This window comes from Anopheles stephensi, chromosome 2 (assembly GCF_013141755.1).
Source record: "Anopheles stephensi strain Indian chromosome 2, UCI_ANSTEP_V1.0, whole genome shotgun sequence".
NCBI lineage: Eukaryota > Metazoa > Arthropoda > Insecta > Diptera > Culicidae > Anopheles > Anopheles stephensi.
This window is the reverse complement of record NC_050202.1, coordinates 37,341,609-37,356,548: the sequence shown is the minus strand read 5'-3', so window position 1 is coordinate 37,356,548 and position 14,940 is coordinate 37,341,609. Positions and strand designations below refer to the sequence as shown.

The 14,940-nt window shown below is 44.6% G+C and overlaps 3 protein-coding genes across 3 annotated transcripts; all 3 read right to left on the bottom strand.

Moving 5' to 3' along the window:
- Window positions 1-946: 946 nt before the first annotated feature.
- LOC118517681 (aquaporin-like) lies at window positions 947-5,213 on the bottom strand. The gene is made up of 4 exons (XM_036064091.1): window positions 4,751-5,213; window positions 1,934-2,191; window positions 1,555-1,848; window positions 947-1,467 (listed from the first exon to the last, which is right to left on the bottom strand). The coding sequence occupies exons 1-4, from the start codon at window positions 5,048-5,050 to the stop codon at window positions 1,252-1,254; spliced, it is 1,068 nt and encodes a 355-aa protein (XP_035919984.1). The 5' UTR covers window positions 5,051-5,213; the 3' UTR covers window positions 947-1,251.
- Window positions 5,214-7,924: 2,711 nt separating this feature from the next.
- On the bottom strand, window positions 7,925-10,689 carry LOC118517678 (aquaporin-like). The gene is made up of 4 exons (XM_036064081.1): window positions 10,213-10,689; window positions 8,650-8,900; window positions 8,205-8,579; window positions 7,925-8,139 (listed from the first exon to the last, which is right to left on the bottom strand). Exons 1-4 carry the CDS (start codon window positions 10,355-10,357, stop codon window positions 7,969-7,971), a joined length of 942 nt encoding a protein of 313 aa, XP_035919974.1. The 5' UTR covers window positions 10,358-10,689; the 3' UTR covers window positions 7,925-7,968.
- LOC118517679 (aquaporin AQPAn.G-like) lies at window positions 9,619-14,865 on the bottom strand. Its single transcript, XM_036064082.1, has 4 exons — window positions 14,600-14,865; window positions 11,648-11,898; window positions 11,194-11,568; window positions 9,619-11,123 (listed from the first exon to the last, which is right to left on the bottom strand). The coding sequence occupies exons 1-4, from the start codon at window positions 14,604-14,606 to the stop codon at window positions 10,959-10,961; spliced, it is 798 nt and encodes a 265-aa protein (XP_035919975.1). The 5' UTR covers window positions 14,607-14,865; the 3' UTR covers window positions 9,619-10,958.
- Window positions 14,866-14,940: the final 75 nt, after the last annotated feature.

The window sequence follows — 14,940 nt, the reverse complement described above, 5'->3', positions numbered from 1 at the left end:
GCTTTTTTCGAGAAAAAAAGCTGTTAAATAAAGAAAAAACAATTGACAAAGAAATGAACCTTTAAAGCATTACTGCGTCGATGATATTTGGGGTAAATGAACATTCGAAAACGTGTGCGTTTCATTAGGATGATAGTCAAATTAGTTTCTTGTCGTTGGACGGATTGTATGTAAAAATAGTTTTTGCGGGTTTGTAATTTATGCTATAAAATTAGATCATTTATTAGTCTGTTAACACCGTCCTTACTGGTGCAATTTAATTACTTACACTGTGCTCGATAATGCTGAACATAATTTGAAGTATTTTGGAAGTTTTGGCAACTCTGCTAGAAAGTTGGACAGGGAAAGATTTTCGAATATTTTGAGGATTTTGCCAGATGAATAATATTCCTAATCCAATTTGTTTGACAAAACCTGCTTAAGTACAGGGGAATCTTTTAAGAACAGTTTCAAGCAGATACAGGATTTCTCAGGTCTCAGGTTCAAAATTTTCGAGTTGGGATTTAACGGAGTTGAAAATCTGTTTTCCCACGTTGAAAAAGGTTAACAAGGTTGAATTGCATATGCGACTGTTGACAAATAGTGTTATAATGTTGAACTGGCCTGTGAAACCCTGTAATCTAATGTTGCATTCCGTTGTGGAACTCTGCAACGATATAGTGATTCATACTTATTTTCCATTGCACTTGCGATGCGAGGAAGTTTTGGCGATAGACGTCTTTGAAGTGAAGATAAAACAGACAATAGGAATGCAGACGAATACCGCACGATAACAGTATATATTTTTTCGGATCGTACACAATGACATTCTTGACGAGATTAAGATTTCAGTGTGCAATACATAAAGAGAGAGATAGGTTACATCAAAACATACGACAAATCAAGAACGGTTGTGTTGAAACTTTCCGTCCGTTCATAAACTTTCCCCAATCATGTAAAGCAGCACTGTCGGTTTGCGAAATGGCTTGGTTTGGCTAATTATTTATTTTAACAACATATCTTACAATTATACAGGGCAACCGTCAAGACATTGTTGCACGATCGGTGATGCGCACGATTACGTTCCGATGGCGTGATTCGAGCCGCTCCTCGAAAGGACTCTCTGTGTGTGTTAGCTAGCTGAGTGGTGTCACACAACACACGACGACGGTACGGTGCAAAAATAGTACCGTTAACCGGTCGGTTGTATGCAAGAAACGATTACTGGTAACGATTTTGCTTGAAGATCGAGAGATTGAGACGAGTGATTTTTTAAGCGTTTGACTTGTCGGTGTTCAGTGCGGCCAGCTCGTGGTTCAGTTGTTCGACGGGAGCTTCCCGCCGGAATACCGCTTTGTAGGCGAAGGCGGTCAAAAACGCAGCTCCCAGTGGGCCAACCCAGTATATCCAGTGGGCGTTGTACACGCCGTTCCACAGGACTGGACCAAGCGACCGTGCTGGGTTCATGCTCGCTCCGGTGTAAGGGCCCTAGAATTGGAACCGATTGACATTAGCAAGAGTTTTTTTTCGTTTTTTCGTTGTTGCTGATTAAGTAGTGGATGTAATGCTACGTACCGCCGCAACGGCCAGCGCTCCGACAGTAAAACCAAACTTGAGGGCGACCGAGTCGTGATGTTTGGCGTTGCGCGGATCCCAAACACCGCAGCACACCAGCACCAGCACCATCGTTGCAACGAACTCAATGCCGACGGCCTGCATGCTCGTGATAGCACTGTTCGGCTGGGTCACGCAGAATCCGGCCCCCTTTTCGAGGGCATCGGTGAACACAGCTACCGGCGTCAGCAGCTTCAGGATGCCGTACCCCATAAACGCACCTATGCACTGGGCGGCAACGTATGCTAGGGCCATCTTTACGGTTCAGTGGAGAAATGAATAGGTTTTAATAGTCGTTGCAGGGTTTGATACGAGGAGTGTTCCCCATACACGTACGTACCTTGGTGGAAACTAATTCGTACACCCAGGCAGCAGCAGTGACGGCCGGGTTGAGATGGGAGCCGGAAACGCATCCGAACACCTGCACGATGATCATCACTATCAGACCAAAGTTGATGCACAGCTCAAAGTGCGAAGGGGTATGGCCCAAACCGGACACACATCCCATGCAGCCTAGCATCACCAGCAACCCGGTACCGATCAGTTCGGCCAGAAAGACCGAAATATTATCGAGCGTAGATTTCTTCATTGTACTGGCCTGTTAAAAGTAAGGGGAGAGAGACGATTTAACGCACTTACATTATTTAAATTATGAAGAATGCAGCATATGATCTTTTAGAACGATGTTTGATACAGTCTTATCCATAGCGCGATGCTCGATACGGTAATATATGGCGTTATATGGCGCCAATAATGCTGGCGAATAATCAGTGCAGTTCAGCGTTGTCTTCTGTCTCTTATCAGTGTGAAGTAGCAGATATAATGGCCATTAATAGCAGTGCTGAAGCTGCTGTTTTCGTACCGCTGTGCACTGGTTTATGGATGAGCCATAAACGACAACACACCGCCCCGGGGTCTTCGCAGTAGGTGTGTTATGATGTACCATTCTTTTGGGCAGTGCTGTCTTTTGGAAAATTTTAATAGATTTTTAAAAGAAAATTTAAAATAATGAGGATTCTTAACTTCCTTCGAAAAACACGCACTTATGATGCTTATGATGTCCTAGGAAAGGAGTCCTTCGTAGAATTGTCCCTGTTGTTGTAACCAGAAGTCAGAGTCACTGCAGTCAAGTGGCAGTGTTTGTTTAGATAACCGGCTAGTTAAACATGACAAGAATCGAGAATCACATGGCTTTGAGGTAGCTTTGTATCATCACCCCCGTTGGTGGCGTTATAGTTGAAGTGGCGCGGCGTACCACCACTCGGCTGTGTTGTTGTAAAATAACCTCGTGGCTATGAGGCTGAGGGGAAAAATCTCCTGCCTTATTCAAACTGCCTGCCTGCCTGGTGTGATTCTTTATCTACCCGGTTGAAACTGGTCTTGCGGTGGGCATCAACAAAACAAAAAAAAAAACAAGAAACTTGTGGGTTTAAATGTGTTAAATATGAAACGTTGTTAAAGCAAACAAATGCTGTCCGAGGTTCGAGATTAGGTCGAGAGCCACCGCCACCTGCCAACTTTTTTTTTCTTCTACTCTACCATGTTCAACCTTTGCTGCACTTGTAGATTGATGTCTTATCGAAATGTGTTTGTGCCTCTCCAACGCAACAAAAATCTGATCGGTTGTGTGTGGTATCAGTGTTTGTTGTTATCGAAAGACGATAATTTCAACAAGAACAATCCTAGCACAACCTTTGTACGGTCGTTACTTGTTTGCTGCTGGTGCTGCTTGTTAAGGGCTCGCCTTTTTCTCTTCACGCGGTGCTGTGAGAGATTTGTCTCCCGGTCTGACGTAACTGCCCGGGGCTGGCCACGAAAGTGAAAAATGTTTGGATTTGTGGACTGTGATTGACACTGGGAAGTATTATGACGCGCGTTTCAGGCTGTGGAATGATGAAGGGTTATCGGAGGAACGGTTCACCGTTGCTGTGCTACGACCCCGGAGGTTAGATTCGAGCGAAAGATGAACATTATCTCCCGAGCAGAGATAGAACAGCATTCCGGCCATTTAGTAGTGCAGACGGACACTACCGGCTCCGATCGGATGTTGTGCAAGTTATCAGTTTTATATTTAGGACTGGAAACCCACCCGTCATTAATAACCAATTCAAATGAGTGAAAACTTGATTCCGTCGAGATGCAAGTGTAGCGACAGCGTACCACCGGACCTTGTTGCGATGCTTCTCCCGGGGCCGGGGTGACAATGTAGTGAGTTTTACAGACCTGGTAACTGAGCGATGCAACAGTACGGGACATGATCATATATCAAAAGCGGTTTAATGCATCTTGCTGCATAAGAAATTACTCCGGCGCAGGAATGTTGATGCCATTTTGAACGATTGGGATTGGAAGCGAGTGGGATATGGAATTAAAACCTTAATTGATAACCTGGAATTTTCGCAATCCTCTAGAATGCCGCCGGTCAGTCTCCGGTCACTTTGACGTTTGTAACCAACGAAAACATTCGTTTTACTTCCTGTGTGCCAGTAATGTGACCGCGATTATCGGTGTACTCCCATCGGTGTTTAAATTTCACCTGACACCACCGGCCCACCGACAACGGGTGTTTCGTTTATTCTTCCTTCGATCGGAGGGCCGTATGGGGGTTTTTTTAAATACACCAATCTCGCTCGGTTGACGTTGGACGTTCTCGAGTTCTTTTTTTTTGGCGTTGGTTTTGCTATCGCGCGTGGCCTTTTTACCCGCGGGGGTCAACGTCGGGCAAACATTGTGGCGATGTGAAAATGTAAATAACTGGTACGAAGGGAAAACTGGTGCAGAGAAGACAGAAGAAATCGCCCGCAACATGTGCCCGTGCACGAACTGAACCGATCGAATTGTAATTGTGTAAATGCTTTCACCATCGGTACAACCAACCTCCCCGCGGTACGTTTCGGCATTTAAAATCAAAGTCATTGCCAGTGGATCGCCGGGGGAGGGGTTTGGTTGTTGCGCGATGCTATTACTTGCAAACTTGGGATGATAATCGTTTGGAGATTGGAGCCAGCTTTTCATGAATGGCATTCTTCCCGGATTCATTAATTTAAAATTATAAGGATCGATCTTGTTGTTCACTTGATTGGATAGTAACGCACACACAGACACACACACTCACACACACTTCCGGGGTTTCCACAAGCACCGTGCGCAAACTCACCGTAAAAGGAGTAAAAGGAAACGGCACTCGTGGCAGAGGCAGGAGGCACCGATCGCGAAGAAGCTGCTGCTGCTGCTGGTGCAGTTCGGAAATGAGCTGTGATGCAACGAGGATTCGTCGATGCGCCGACGACGACTTGCGGCCGGGAGTGTTGGCGAGTTCGATGCTACGAGCAAACTGATAGCCGTCGTCGCACGATGCCACTGTAAAACCGCTTCGCCGAGGGGACCGTTGCTGATAAGTACCGCCATTGCCGCCGTTGACACCTTTGGTTGCCGTCGACGGTTGCGTTAACGCCATGCCTTCTTAATCTGTCGCGGTTTTGTGGAGGGCCGTAAGTACTCGCTACTACCACTAGTACCGCGCACGTATTGGTTTGGTTGCCGAACCGTTTGCTTCTCCGCGGTGCTCCTTTTGCTAGCGTCGAAAAGGAGTGTGTAACGGTGCCGCGGATGCAAGGCTACTATAGCGCGCCGCGCACTGCTGACACATATGGGCGACCTCGCGGAGAACTGCGTGCGTGTGAGATCTGTGTGGGGATGGCCAGTAAGCGGAAAAGATGGGCACAGGAGGTAAACAGGAGTCAGAGATCGCGCGATGCTGGAATATTTTTAGAATGTCTAGCTTGGTGAACTCCCGTCGGCAGGCCGGCCAGTATGGCCGTAGCGTGTGTGTAACTACGGTTCATGTATATTATTGTTGGTTTGTTGTTGCTTGAAGAAATCGTTCGATAAATGCTTGCGCGGGTTTGTGGTTCCAAATTATGTTTCGCTGTCAAATGCGGAAGCATGGCCATGGCAGAAGCTTGGGTGTGTTTAATGCTTACGATCCATATTGGATGGCTTGCAATACTAGATAATTATTGGTTTTATCATTATCAAGTTGCATAGTGTTGTTCTTGAATACAAGTGAAAGGAAATTTAAATACGAAGGTAGTCGGTCTGTCCGACCGTTGGTAATGGTGCCCCAAACCCGAAAGCAGCGAAACAAACATAATCGATACGAACTTTGTATTCAAATCAGTCACCAGCTAGCTACGTTCAGTCAGCAGTTTGTTGGCGGTCGTTATGCTAACCGTTTGGAATTTTCATCGTTGGGAAGTTCATCAACAAAGCAATAGCTAAAAATAGCTTCAAATGCTTTTTCAACTATATTTAACTAAACAGAACAATACGCCTTTAGTTGGAAATACTAATAGCAAGGAAAGCGGTAGAGTATGGCCACTACACGCTGTCCATCAAAATAACCGGTTCAAAAAGTCGGTGTCGGTCAGTATTTGAGGGTTCATATACTTATGATTATTATTTCTTTTTCTGCCTTGGCGTTACAACCGCTAAAGGTTTCGGCCTGTCATTTCTGTGACTTCTGTGATTTTACCCGTAGTCCTGTGTACGGAGAGGTGGTCGGGTCTGGATGGGATTTGAAACTCAGTCCTGCCGTGTGCAGACCGGCGCCGTTGAGCATTGAGATATATTTTTAAAAATCAATAAATTTTATATCATACCTTTGAGCAACTTATAATATCGAATGTAATAAATTTGACCATTTTCAAACTTTTTGTTCAAACGATGTAGCATAGGATAGGAACGATAAATTCATCATACATTATAATTCTTTACAACCAGTTTCACAAAACACAAAAAAGTTATTCGCCTTAATTTTCCTTTATTTTACAATTTTGTTAGTTTTGGGAGATTTCTTGCGAAATGTTTCCATAAACATTTAAAGGTCGTTAAGCTGTGGAATGCATATTTTTATGTCAAAAATTCAATAGAATCTGTCTGCATTATACTAAGTTTGGTCAACTGCTTCTTACATAAATAAGCTTAATATGCTAAAGACATTACCTCAAACAGGAACTCGTACAGGGTTTTGAGACACATAATCTTCTTTTTCTATGCCCTAATGAAGAAATGGTAGGCATGACCCTTTAGGTCATGGGCAGGTCGGCAGGTCGAACATTCTTGTAATTCATAGAATAACTGGGGAAATATGTTTTTTTTTATCATTTTACTACATAAGAAAAAAAATATATTTTTTTTAACTGATACTTGCCATAAATACCTACAATCAGCAGCGGATTTAGCACGTTGGTAGTCCTACCCACATTGAAAATGGTGTCCGGGGAGGAAGTTCATTGTGACTTCGGGATCCCCCTTTAGAGCACGGTTTTGTGTCCTGTGGCCACTAAGTCCGCGTACTGTAAATTCATCCACTTCCGCTACACGGACCGACAGAAGTCCGATTGTTTATAGTATTTATTTTGTTGTATTTTGTTGACATTTTTACAAACAAAGTGGAGTTTATTTGTTAACTAACTAATAACTCTTACATGGAAATTTTGAAAAATTATTCATATTTCAAATCTTCGATATTCTTATATCCAAAGCGATTTAACATTGGTGTATTATGCAAATTTAAGTGAAGGAGAATACATAAAACGATGTTTCGAACAATGTTTTGCGCTGAACATTTTATTAACACAATTTTCAAAAACTCGGGTTTTAATTTAAAGCTCCTGAGCTAAATGCTATAGCGACTTGCGGGCTAGTAACTATCTATTTATGCATTTCAGCTAAAATAGGTTTGATCTAAATACATGTTGTTAGGTCAAACAAACAATACAATATTCCTTCGTTAACGGTCGTTCACCGAGAAACGCTACTATTTCAAAAACGCTGAATAAATGGCCGATGTCAGCGATGAGCCTATACCATTGTGCTCCGCATCCAAGATTCGAGCAGTTTCTTCTCACTTGCTCGAATTTATAGCAGTGTGGCTCGACTGCAGCGTGTTCGAGGAATTATGGTTCGTTTTTTTCAAATATATGAATTTATCGGTTGGATATAATTTGTTATCATGATTTTTAAAAGACATTTTCATAAAATGTAGTTATAAATATACGGCTTCACAAGTTCGTGTGTGGAGAGAAGTTTGAAGTATCGTGAAAAATTGTGATAACAGCATCATCTGATGGGGGAATTTTTACGACTATAGCAAACCTATTAGAGTCGTTCGATAGAGCTTAGATAAAGACCGATTGCTTTTAGGGTAAAGTACACACCTGGAACGACATCGGCGAACTTTGTGCAAAGATTAGGAATATGAACTAGAAAAGAAAGCGTAAGCATTTTTCTTTGTTTTTAAATTTAGAAACAATTCAAAACAAAAATATAAATTTTATTACAAACCAGTTTTTATTACATTTAGCATAACATTCAGACCTTTTCAAAGTGTGATTCTTTATTATGTACAACGCAAACGCACACCTGTGCTTGCGGTGGCGCTGGGTTCGTTTGCTCGTCATCACAGTTTACTGTTCCTCGAAATACGTACTTGTATATTATTGGCATTATGATACCAGCCAATGGTGGACCCACGAAGTAAATCTGTGAAAGAATCAATCGAAACAGTAAGTTTGTATTCGAGTGTGGTCGTGAACGTTTCTTCATACCCATATTTTGTGGTAACTGTTGTTCCAAACGCATGGTGCCAGTGTGCGGGCCGGGTTCATGCTTGCGCCGGTCGCTGGACCCGCCGCAACCGAGATAGCCGCGACGAGCAGTGCAAACTTTACCGGTACCGAGTCCTGATGTTTAGCGTTCCGTGGGTCCCACACGCCGCAGCAAGCCCAGATAAGAATTCCCGTAACAATGAACTCTATCGCCAATGCGGCGCCCGTCGTAAGGCTGGCATGGGGAGCCGTCACGCAGCTTCCATGACCGGCTACCAGAGCTTGATCGAAATAAGCCTGTGGAGCAACACCTACCAGCAGTCCGTACCCGCACAGAGCACCGGTAAACTGAGCGACAAAGTACACTAGCATCATCTGGAAATGGAAAGGCATACGATTAGAGGGAAAATGCGAGCTCATGGCTCATGGCGCAACGCCAACCTACCATGTACGATAGATCGCCGTAGATATAGGCAGCTATGGAAACGACGGGGTTAATGTGTGCACCGGACACTACGCCAAACGTGAGGATCACCACCATCACGGTGAAGCCGAATATGACGCCCCGGCTAAAGTTGGTCGTCACGTTGTCGAAGCCATCGAGACAGCCCATGCAGCCGAGAAACATGAGCGTTCCGGTGCCGAAAAATTCTCCCAAAAATTTGATCAGAGCTTCGAAGGATGAGGTGTTTGTTACTAAAAAAACAAAAAAAACAGACGGGAGGATCGTTAGGCGAGTAGATCACAAGATAGGTTATGGAATTTTTAATTTAAATATTAGTTAAGCAATATCACTTAAGAGAATGTAAAGAGTGGACAAACGCGTTTCCAAGCTCCCACTCGAGCCGGGGTTTTGTCCACTTGAAAGTGACATGTACGATAACGTATTTAAAAAAGCAAAGTTATTTGTAAAAGCCATTGATTACGTTGGTTGGTTAGTTAGTCAAGAGAAGAGATCCCTTGCGTTGCACGACTTCAATCCTTTCAATAGAAAAAAGCACAACAAATGCAATAGAATTTATTACTCCGTAGTTGATGGTAGGGAATGTTCCCTACCTTAGTTCCGATACTAAGCAGATCATCATCACAGCAACACTAAAGGGGGTTTGCAAAGACCCGTTTGATGTCCGTTTGCGCATTCAGATGAAGCATCTAGTGTAATAACGGTTTAACGGTGTCAGTTTTATGGCGCGAATGTGATCTTCTGATGGTTCTGATGACAATCATTCGGTTGGCAATCTTTCGCTGACGACAATAAACTTTATTGTTGGACTTTTAGGCTATATCAGCAGTGTTTGTTGCATAGCCGTGTTGCGCGCGGTGTAGTGACGTCCGACTTCACTTACTGACTGACAGAAGGAATTCTGTATGATTTTTTTTTTCAATGAACTTTGAGCAGACACATTTTTAATAATTGGCTAAGATTAGATATTGAGCCCACAGTGGTTGATTTTTGCTGATTCATCAAAACAATACACACCCGTTAAGGGCCAAGAAGGGAACGAAGGTCTCGATGCAACTAAAAAAGGATTTACCGTTGATAGTTCTCTCATCAACTTTATTCACCTATTATGGTTGTGTTAGAGAATATTGATTAGAATACTTCTACTCGTTTGTCCTAAATGTTATTAAAAATTTTGCTGCTTTTCTTAATATCCCTTTCGAGCAAAATTATTATCGACACGAGAATCATCATTGCCGTCATTATTTTTGTACTATCATAGACAAGCCTTTAAGGGCGCTATTTAAGCTATCGCAAGAGGTATTCTTATCACGGATTAAGGGCAGCAGGAAGCTTATGTTATTGGTTTATCGTCTGGGACAGCAAAAATTGCGCACAAAATTCGTAGTTTTCTTCACACGGTCCCTTTCTGCACTGGTTCCCAGCCGGCCCCCATACTGCCAATCCAAACTAATCCAATCGAAACTATTTGCATTCGAACAAATTACCCGAACGAACCGTACGATGATCATCAGTGAACTTATTTTCTGCCAATTCACAACTCACTTTTTGTATGCCACGGAGCTTGACCCTTCCTGAATTCATTCGGAACAGCATCCTCCGACGCGTGCACTCCATTGGCGGGCATTCCTTCGCCATTGTGGCGAACAATCTGTTCCCGGGGCTGTATTGATAATCCGTTGTGCGTCATATCTACCACCGCTACTCACTACTTACGCACGCTATGTTTGGTATAGCGGGATGGTTTCACGTTGTTTCTAATTGAGCACATTAAAAATTTGCTGCTGCTCACTTTGTTGCTTGCGGAATGTGGTGAGTGTGTGTGTGTTTTTTGTGTTTGAATGGGGTGGATTAAGGGCCTTGACTACTTGACGCCACTCACGCGCACCGATCGATGGCGGGGGTTGTTGAGTGGAAATTGTGACAAACTCAACAGGTCGACTACCGGTCGTCCCGGCCGAACGTAACGTACTAACTACGGTTCTGCGTGGCGCATCGTCGCAGTGACTGCGACGACTCGATGATTGAAGCTTATCTTTGCCGATAACAAGGTCAATCAACAAAGTCCGCTGACAGACCGGCGGGAGGTAATTTCCGAAGGCTAATTTACCTATCGTAGCAGCCACACCGTGTCCGTTTTGCGATGCTTGCGGGTTATGGAGCGAATGCGAGGACGACCGTCCCACCCTTTTTGCGCGGGACAGGTCTCAGTTTTATGGCGGCTTACGGCGACGAACTGGTACTTGGCGATGGCGGTGGAAGGTTACATTATTATTCGTTCGTAATCAACGTCAAGGCATAATACTTTTGGCAGAACGGAGCTCTTGTTTCGCCGGACCGTCCACAGCACAGCTGCTGCACACACACTCGGCGATGGGTTTTGCGTCTTGCCAAAAGATGTACCGGTAGGTGGTCACCATCAGAATGGAACCGACGGTAGGTCCGGCAAAATAAATCTGTAAAACGAGCAAACAGGAATTAATTCTGCTGAAGATATGGGCAGTGCGCTGGGCTTCGTCCACATACCCAAAGTCCTTCGTACGAATGATTCCAGATGGCTGGGGCTAGCGTTCGGGCCGGGTTCATGCTCGCCCCCGTAATCGGTCCGCCAGCGATCGAAAGACCCGCAATCAGAAAGGCAAACTTGATCGGCACCGAATCGCTATCCTTTTTATTGCGTGGATCCCAGACGCCACAGTTTGTCCACACCAGTATGCCGGTTAGCAGGATTTCGACGGCGAGCGCCATTCCGGACGAAAGGCTCGCGTGCGGCACCGTGACACAGTGCCCATCGCCGAGCTCGAGCGCTTGCAGATAGTACTGCCACGGGGTGACCGCCCGCAAAAGTCCGTAGCCGCAAAGTGCTCCGGCAAACTGAGCGACGATGTAAAGCAGCATCAGCTGGGCAGGTGTGCATAGGAAAATGGGAAGTTATTTAGATTGCTCAAATTGGGGACCGGGTTAGGGGAGAGCTTCTTACCGGGAATGAGAGCGTACCGTAGATGTAGGCCGCCAGCGACACGACCGGATTAATAATCGCTCCCGAAGTAGCGCTGAACGTAATGAACGCCATCATAACGACCATTCCGAACGTGATGCCACGGCTAAGGTTGCTGGTGACGTTGTCGAACCCGTCCAGTCCGGCCATGCATCCGCCGAAAAGCAGCATCCCGGTGCCGAAGAACTCCGCCAGGAAAAGTGTAAACACTTTCCACGCTTGACTGGTGCGAACTTGGGTAAGAAATTGGGTGAGATTGGATTAGAATTTACTGGCTCTCCAGACACCTGGTTGTGCCGAGCTATTAGCCATTAACCGTTCATTAATAAACAAGCTACCGGCACGAAACGTTTGAAGATTACATTTGCGAACGATTCAACTACAAAGATAACCCCAGACCCCATTCCGGATATCCCGATATGCAATCAACATGTGTTTGTTGTTGTTACAGTCATCGCCTTGCTGAGATTGATAGGGTAAGCTGGAATCACCGATGGGTAGGCCACAATGGGGGGGAGGGAGACACGGTTGTCCCCCCTTATGCTTGTGGCGTAATAGATCGAATGAATGAAACAATTAGACAACATACGTGACGCCGGGACCGATTGTTTGACGCACCGTAGGCAAGTGAGTGATATCGGGAGGGTACGTGAAGTTGCAAATGCCTATCATTGACAGCAGATTACCGGCCGCACGAGTCCGCTCTTCACGCAAATGGACGGTATGATAGGCGTAATTCCAGAAGCGAGCACGAGCCTCTGAGATAAGGGCAATGAAAGCGTTTTCTTAAGTTTTAATTGCATCTTGGGCAAGGTTGGGACTATCTTGGCCGCAGTGAGCGGTCAAATAAATGCTAATGACAATAAAACTGTGTGGCAGAATGTGCACACAGCACTACAAGCTTGTACTGTGAACATTGAAGAAAGTTTTCACCAACAGATTTCTTCTCATACCGGCTCTATTTACATGTCTTCATCTGTTAATTTTATATTGGCTTAGTACCCAATCGTGGCATCTCTACAAATTTACAACAATTTGTAAACTTGAACTTCTACCTCCGTAGCGGTGGAAGACACCTCAGGAGTTCCCCAACAGTTCACCTCAGGAGGACAGGAATTAATGCTACTTGTGCTTTAATAAAAGGATCATTTGGACTGTAACTCGTAGGCTTCTCATACGCAGGTTACAGGAGGGGACATAAAGAGAGGTAGAGGGGAGAAAGAAAGCAGAATCAACGGCATTGGACAGAAGTTTTTCAATAATGACGGTTGGGAATTGCGGGTTTCAAGTGAATCAAGGCCTTACAAAAGGAAAGCGATGGAGGACAGGACACGCTCTGACATAACCATCGCCGTTCTCTCCACCTGACGACCAAAACAGCTTAAGCATATTCGAGGATCAATCGCACCCAGAAGTAATACAATGCCTTCATTGGAAATTGGACGAAGAATTGGTAATGAGGCCTAATGTACGATTAGCTTTTTCGGGGCAGAAATCCAGTGAATGTGTTATTCAACTATGCACCAAGATCCTTGATGCAGGATACACGATTGATAGCGAGATGATAGATCGACCATACGGACAACGTAACAGTTCATGAGAGCAACACCAAACAGAGCACGAACATTTTTAGGACGAACACAGTCAGACACAGGGAGGAAGATTTCGAGATCATCAGTATACATGAGGAAACTATCGAGGTGAAGCACATTGACACAATGAATCAGGAACTACAGAGCTAACAGGGGATTCAGGACACTACTCTGAGGAACAACTGACGATCAGATGAATGGATCGGGAAAGAATCTCTCAAATCTGGCTTGATACTTAATACAGGGCTCCCCAGGACGAGACTATCCAATCTGGCAAGCAAAAGGTCACTAGCGATACTGTCAAATGTTGCCTTAATGTCACTATTTGGACGGTATTCACTTGACAGCCAACAGACATGTTATTAAATACAGACGAAACGAACAACGTATTCAAAATTCTTGGTAAGAGCCTAAAGCAGGGAGACTCCACGGTACTGCAGAGCATTGGATCCCCCATCTTGTGTACTTGGACAAGCCATGCAGATTTTCAAATGAAATTTTTTTATGCTTTTCAATTCAACAATTCAAAAAGCAAAAGATTGTAGCCGTTTTGTATGCTTTTAAAGCCTACAGTTTTGTGTGTCTCAAAAACTACTCAAATGCGCGACCTAGGTGTTTTACTTTACTTGGACTTCACTAGGACAAGCTCATCAACCGCGCAAACTCTAGGATTTGGATTACAACTGGCTCGTGACTTTGACGACTACCTGTGTTTAATAGCTATCTATTGTTGCATTGTTTGAGTACTGTTCTCTTGTGAGCTGATCTCATACACATTAGTGAAGGTTCGGGTCGTATTCCTAGTTGCAACGGGTCGGGTCGATTCGGGGGGTGTAACGAGCCTGGTTGGCCCGGCGAGTTCGATCCTATGTATGGGAGCAAAGGGTTTGGATTTATCCAAAGAACACATTGCATCAGCAAATCGATCCGAACTCGTCGAACCCACGGGTCGACTCGAAATCTTTGCCCACACGGGTTGAACTCGATTCCTAAAGGGACGAACTCGACTCCGGGTCAATCAGTGAAACGAGAACTAATACACAGGAATAGGGCACGCTTTCTTTTAAGCTTGTCAACTGTTATTCCTATCGTTATTTAAGGCACTAGGCAATATGTTGTTGGATGAACCAATTACTTCATCAAATGTACCCATGGTCACAAGCTCGTGCACTGAATATGGATGCCCTTCGCTATATACTATGATCCACCGTTTCCATATGTATTCGCATCTGTTCGATCTTAACGTGACTCTGACCACGGCTAAAACATTGTCACGCATCCGACCCATTATGATCTTATTGTCCCTCAGTTGTCCCTTTTAAAAATAACAGTAATGCCTTACATTCCATGATCGGTCCGGTTTCGGTTTCAAATTGCTCTCCACGTGCTCTCCGTTTAGTTCGTTTAATCCACTAGCCTCTTCACTTCACTACGCACGTCGGTGGTCGGTGCAGAACTCTAGAACGACTGAACGATCCCGTAGTAGCGGCCAAAAAACTGTGCTACCGTTGCCGGGCTGCTGTGTGTGCTGTCTGAATAAGTATCCGCCGCAAGCTGGTAAGGTGTAATGGAACGCACTTTGCTTATCGTGATTCCTGAGCCTAACTTCTTAAAGCTGATACTTATGATAAATGAAAACCGGGAACAAGAAAAAAAGAAACACCAACCGGCTACAACCAAACA

Coding starts and splice junctions, on each gene's coding strand:
- LOC118517681 (XM_036064091.1), bottom strand. CDS start 5,050: ATGGCGTTAACGCAACCGTCGACGGCAACCAAAGGTGTCAACGGCGGC. Junction 1,849..1,933: donor ACGAATTAGTTTCCACCAAG/GTACGTACGTGT, acceptor TGAACCGTAAAG/ATGGCCCTAGCATACGTTGC. Junction 1,468..1,554: donor GAGCGCTGGCCGTTGCGGCG/GTACGTAGCATT, acceptor TTCCAATTCTAG/GGCCCTTACACCGGAGCGAG.
- LOC118517678 (XM_036064081.1), bottom strand. CDS start 10,357: ATGACGCACAACGGATTATCAATACAGCCCCGGGAACAGATTGTTCGC. Junction 8,580..8,649: donor ACGGCGATCTATCGTACATG/GTAGGTTGGCGT, acceptor TTCCATTTCCAG/ATGATGCTAGTGTACTTTGT. Junction 8,140..8,204: donor ACAGTTACCACAAAATATGG/GTATGAAGAAAC, acceptor ATTCTTTCACAG/ATTTACTTCGTGGGTCCACC.
- LOC118517679 (XM_036064082.1), bottom strand. Junction 11,569..11,647: donor ACGGTACGCTCTCATTCCCG/GTAAGAAGCTCT, acceptor ACACCTGCCCAG/CTGATGCTGCTTTACATCGT. Junction 11,124..11,193: donor ATTCGTACGAAGGACTTTGG/GTATGTGGACGA, acceptor CTCGTTTTACAG/ATTTATTTTGCCGGACCTAC.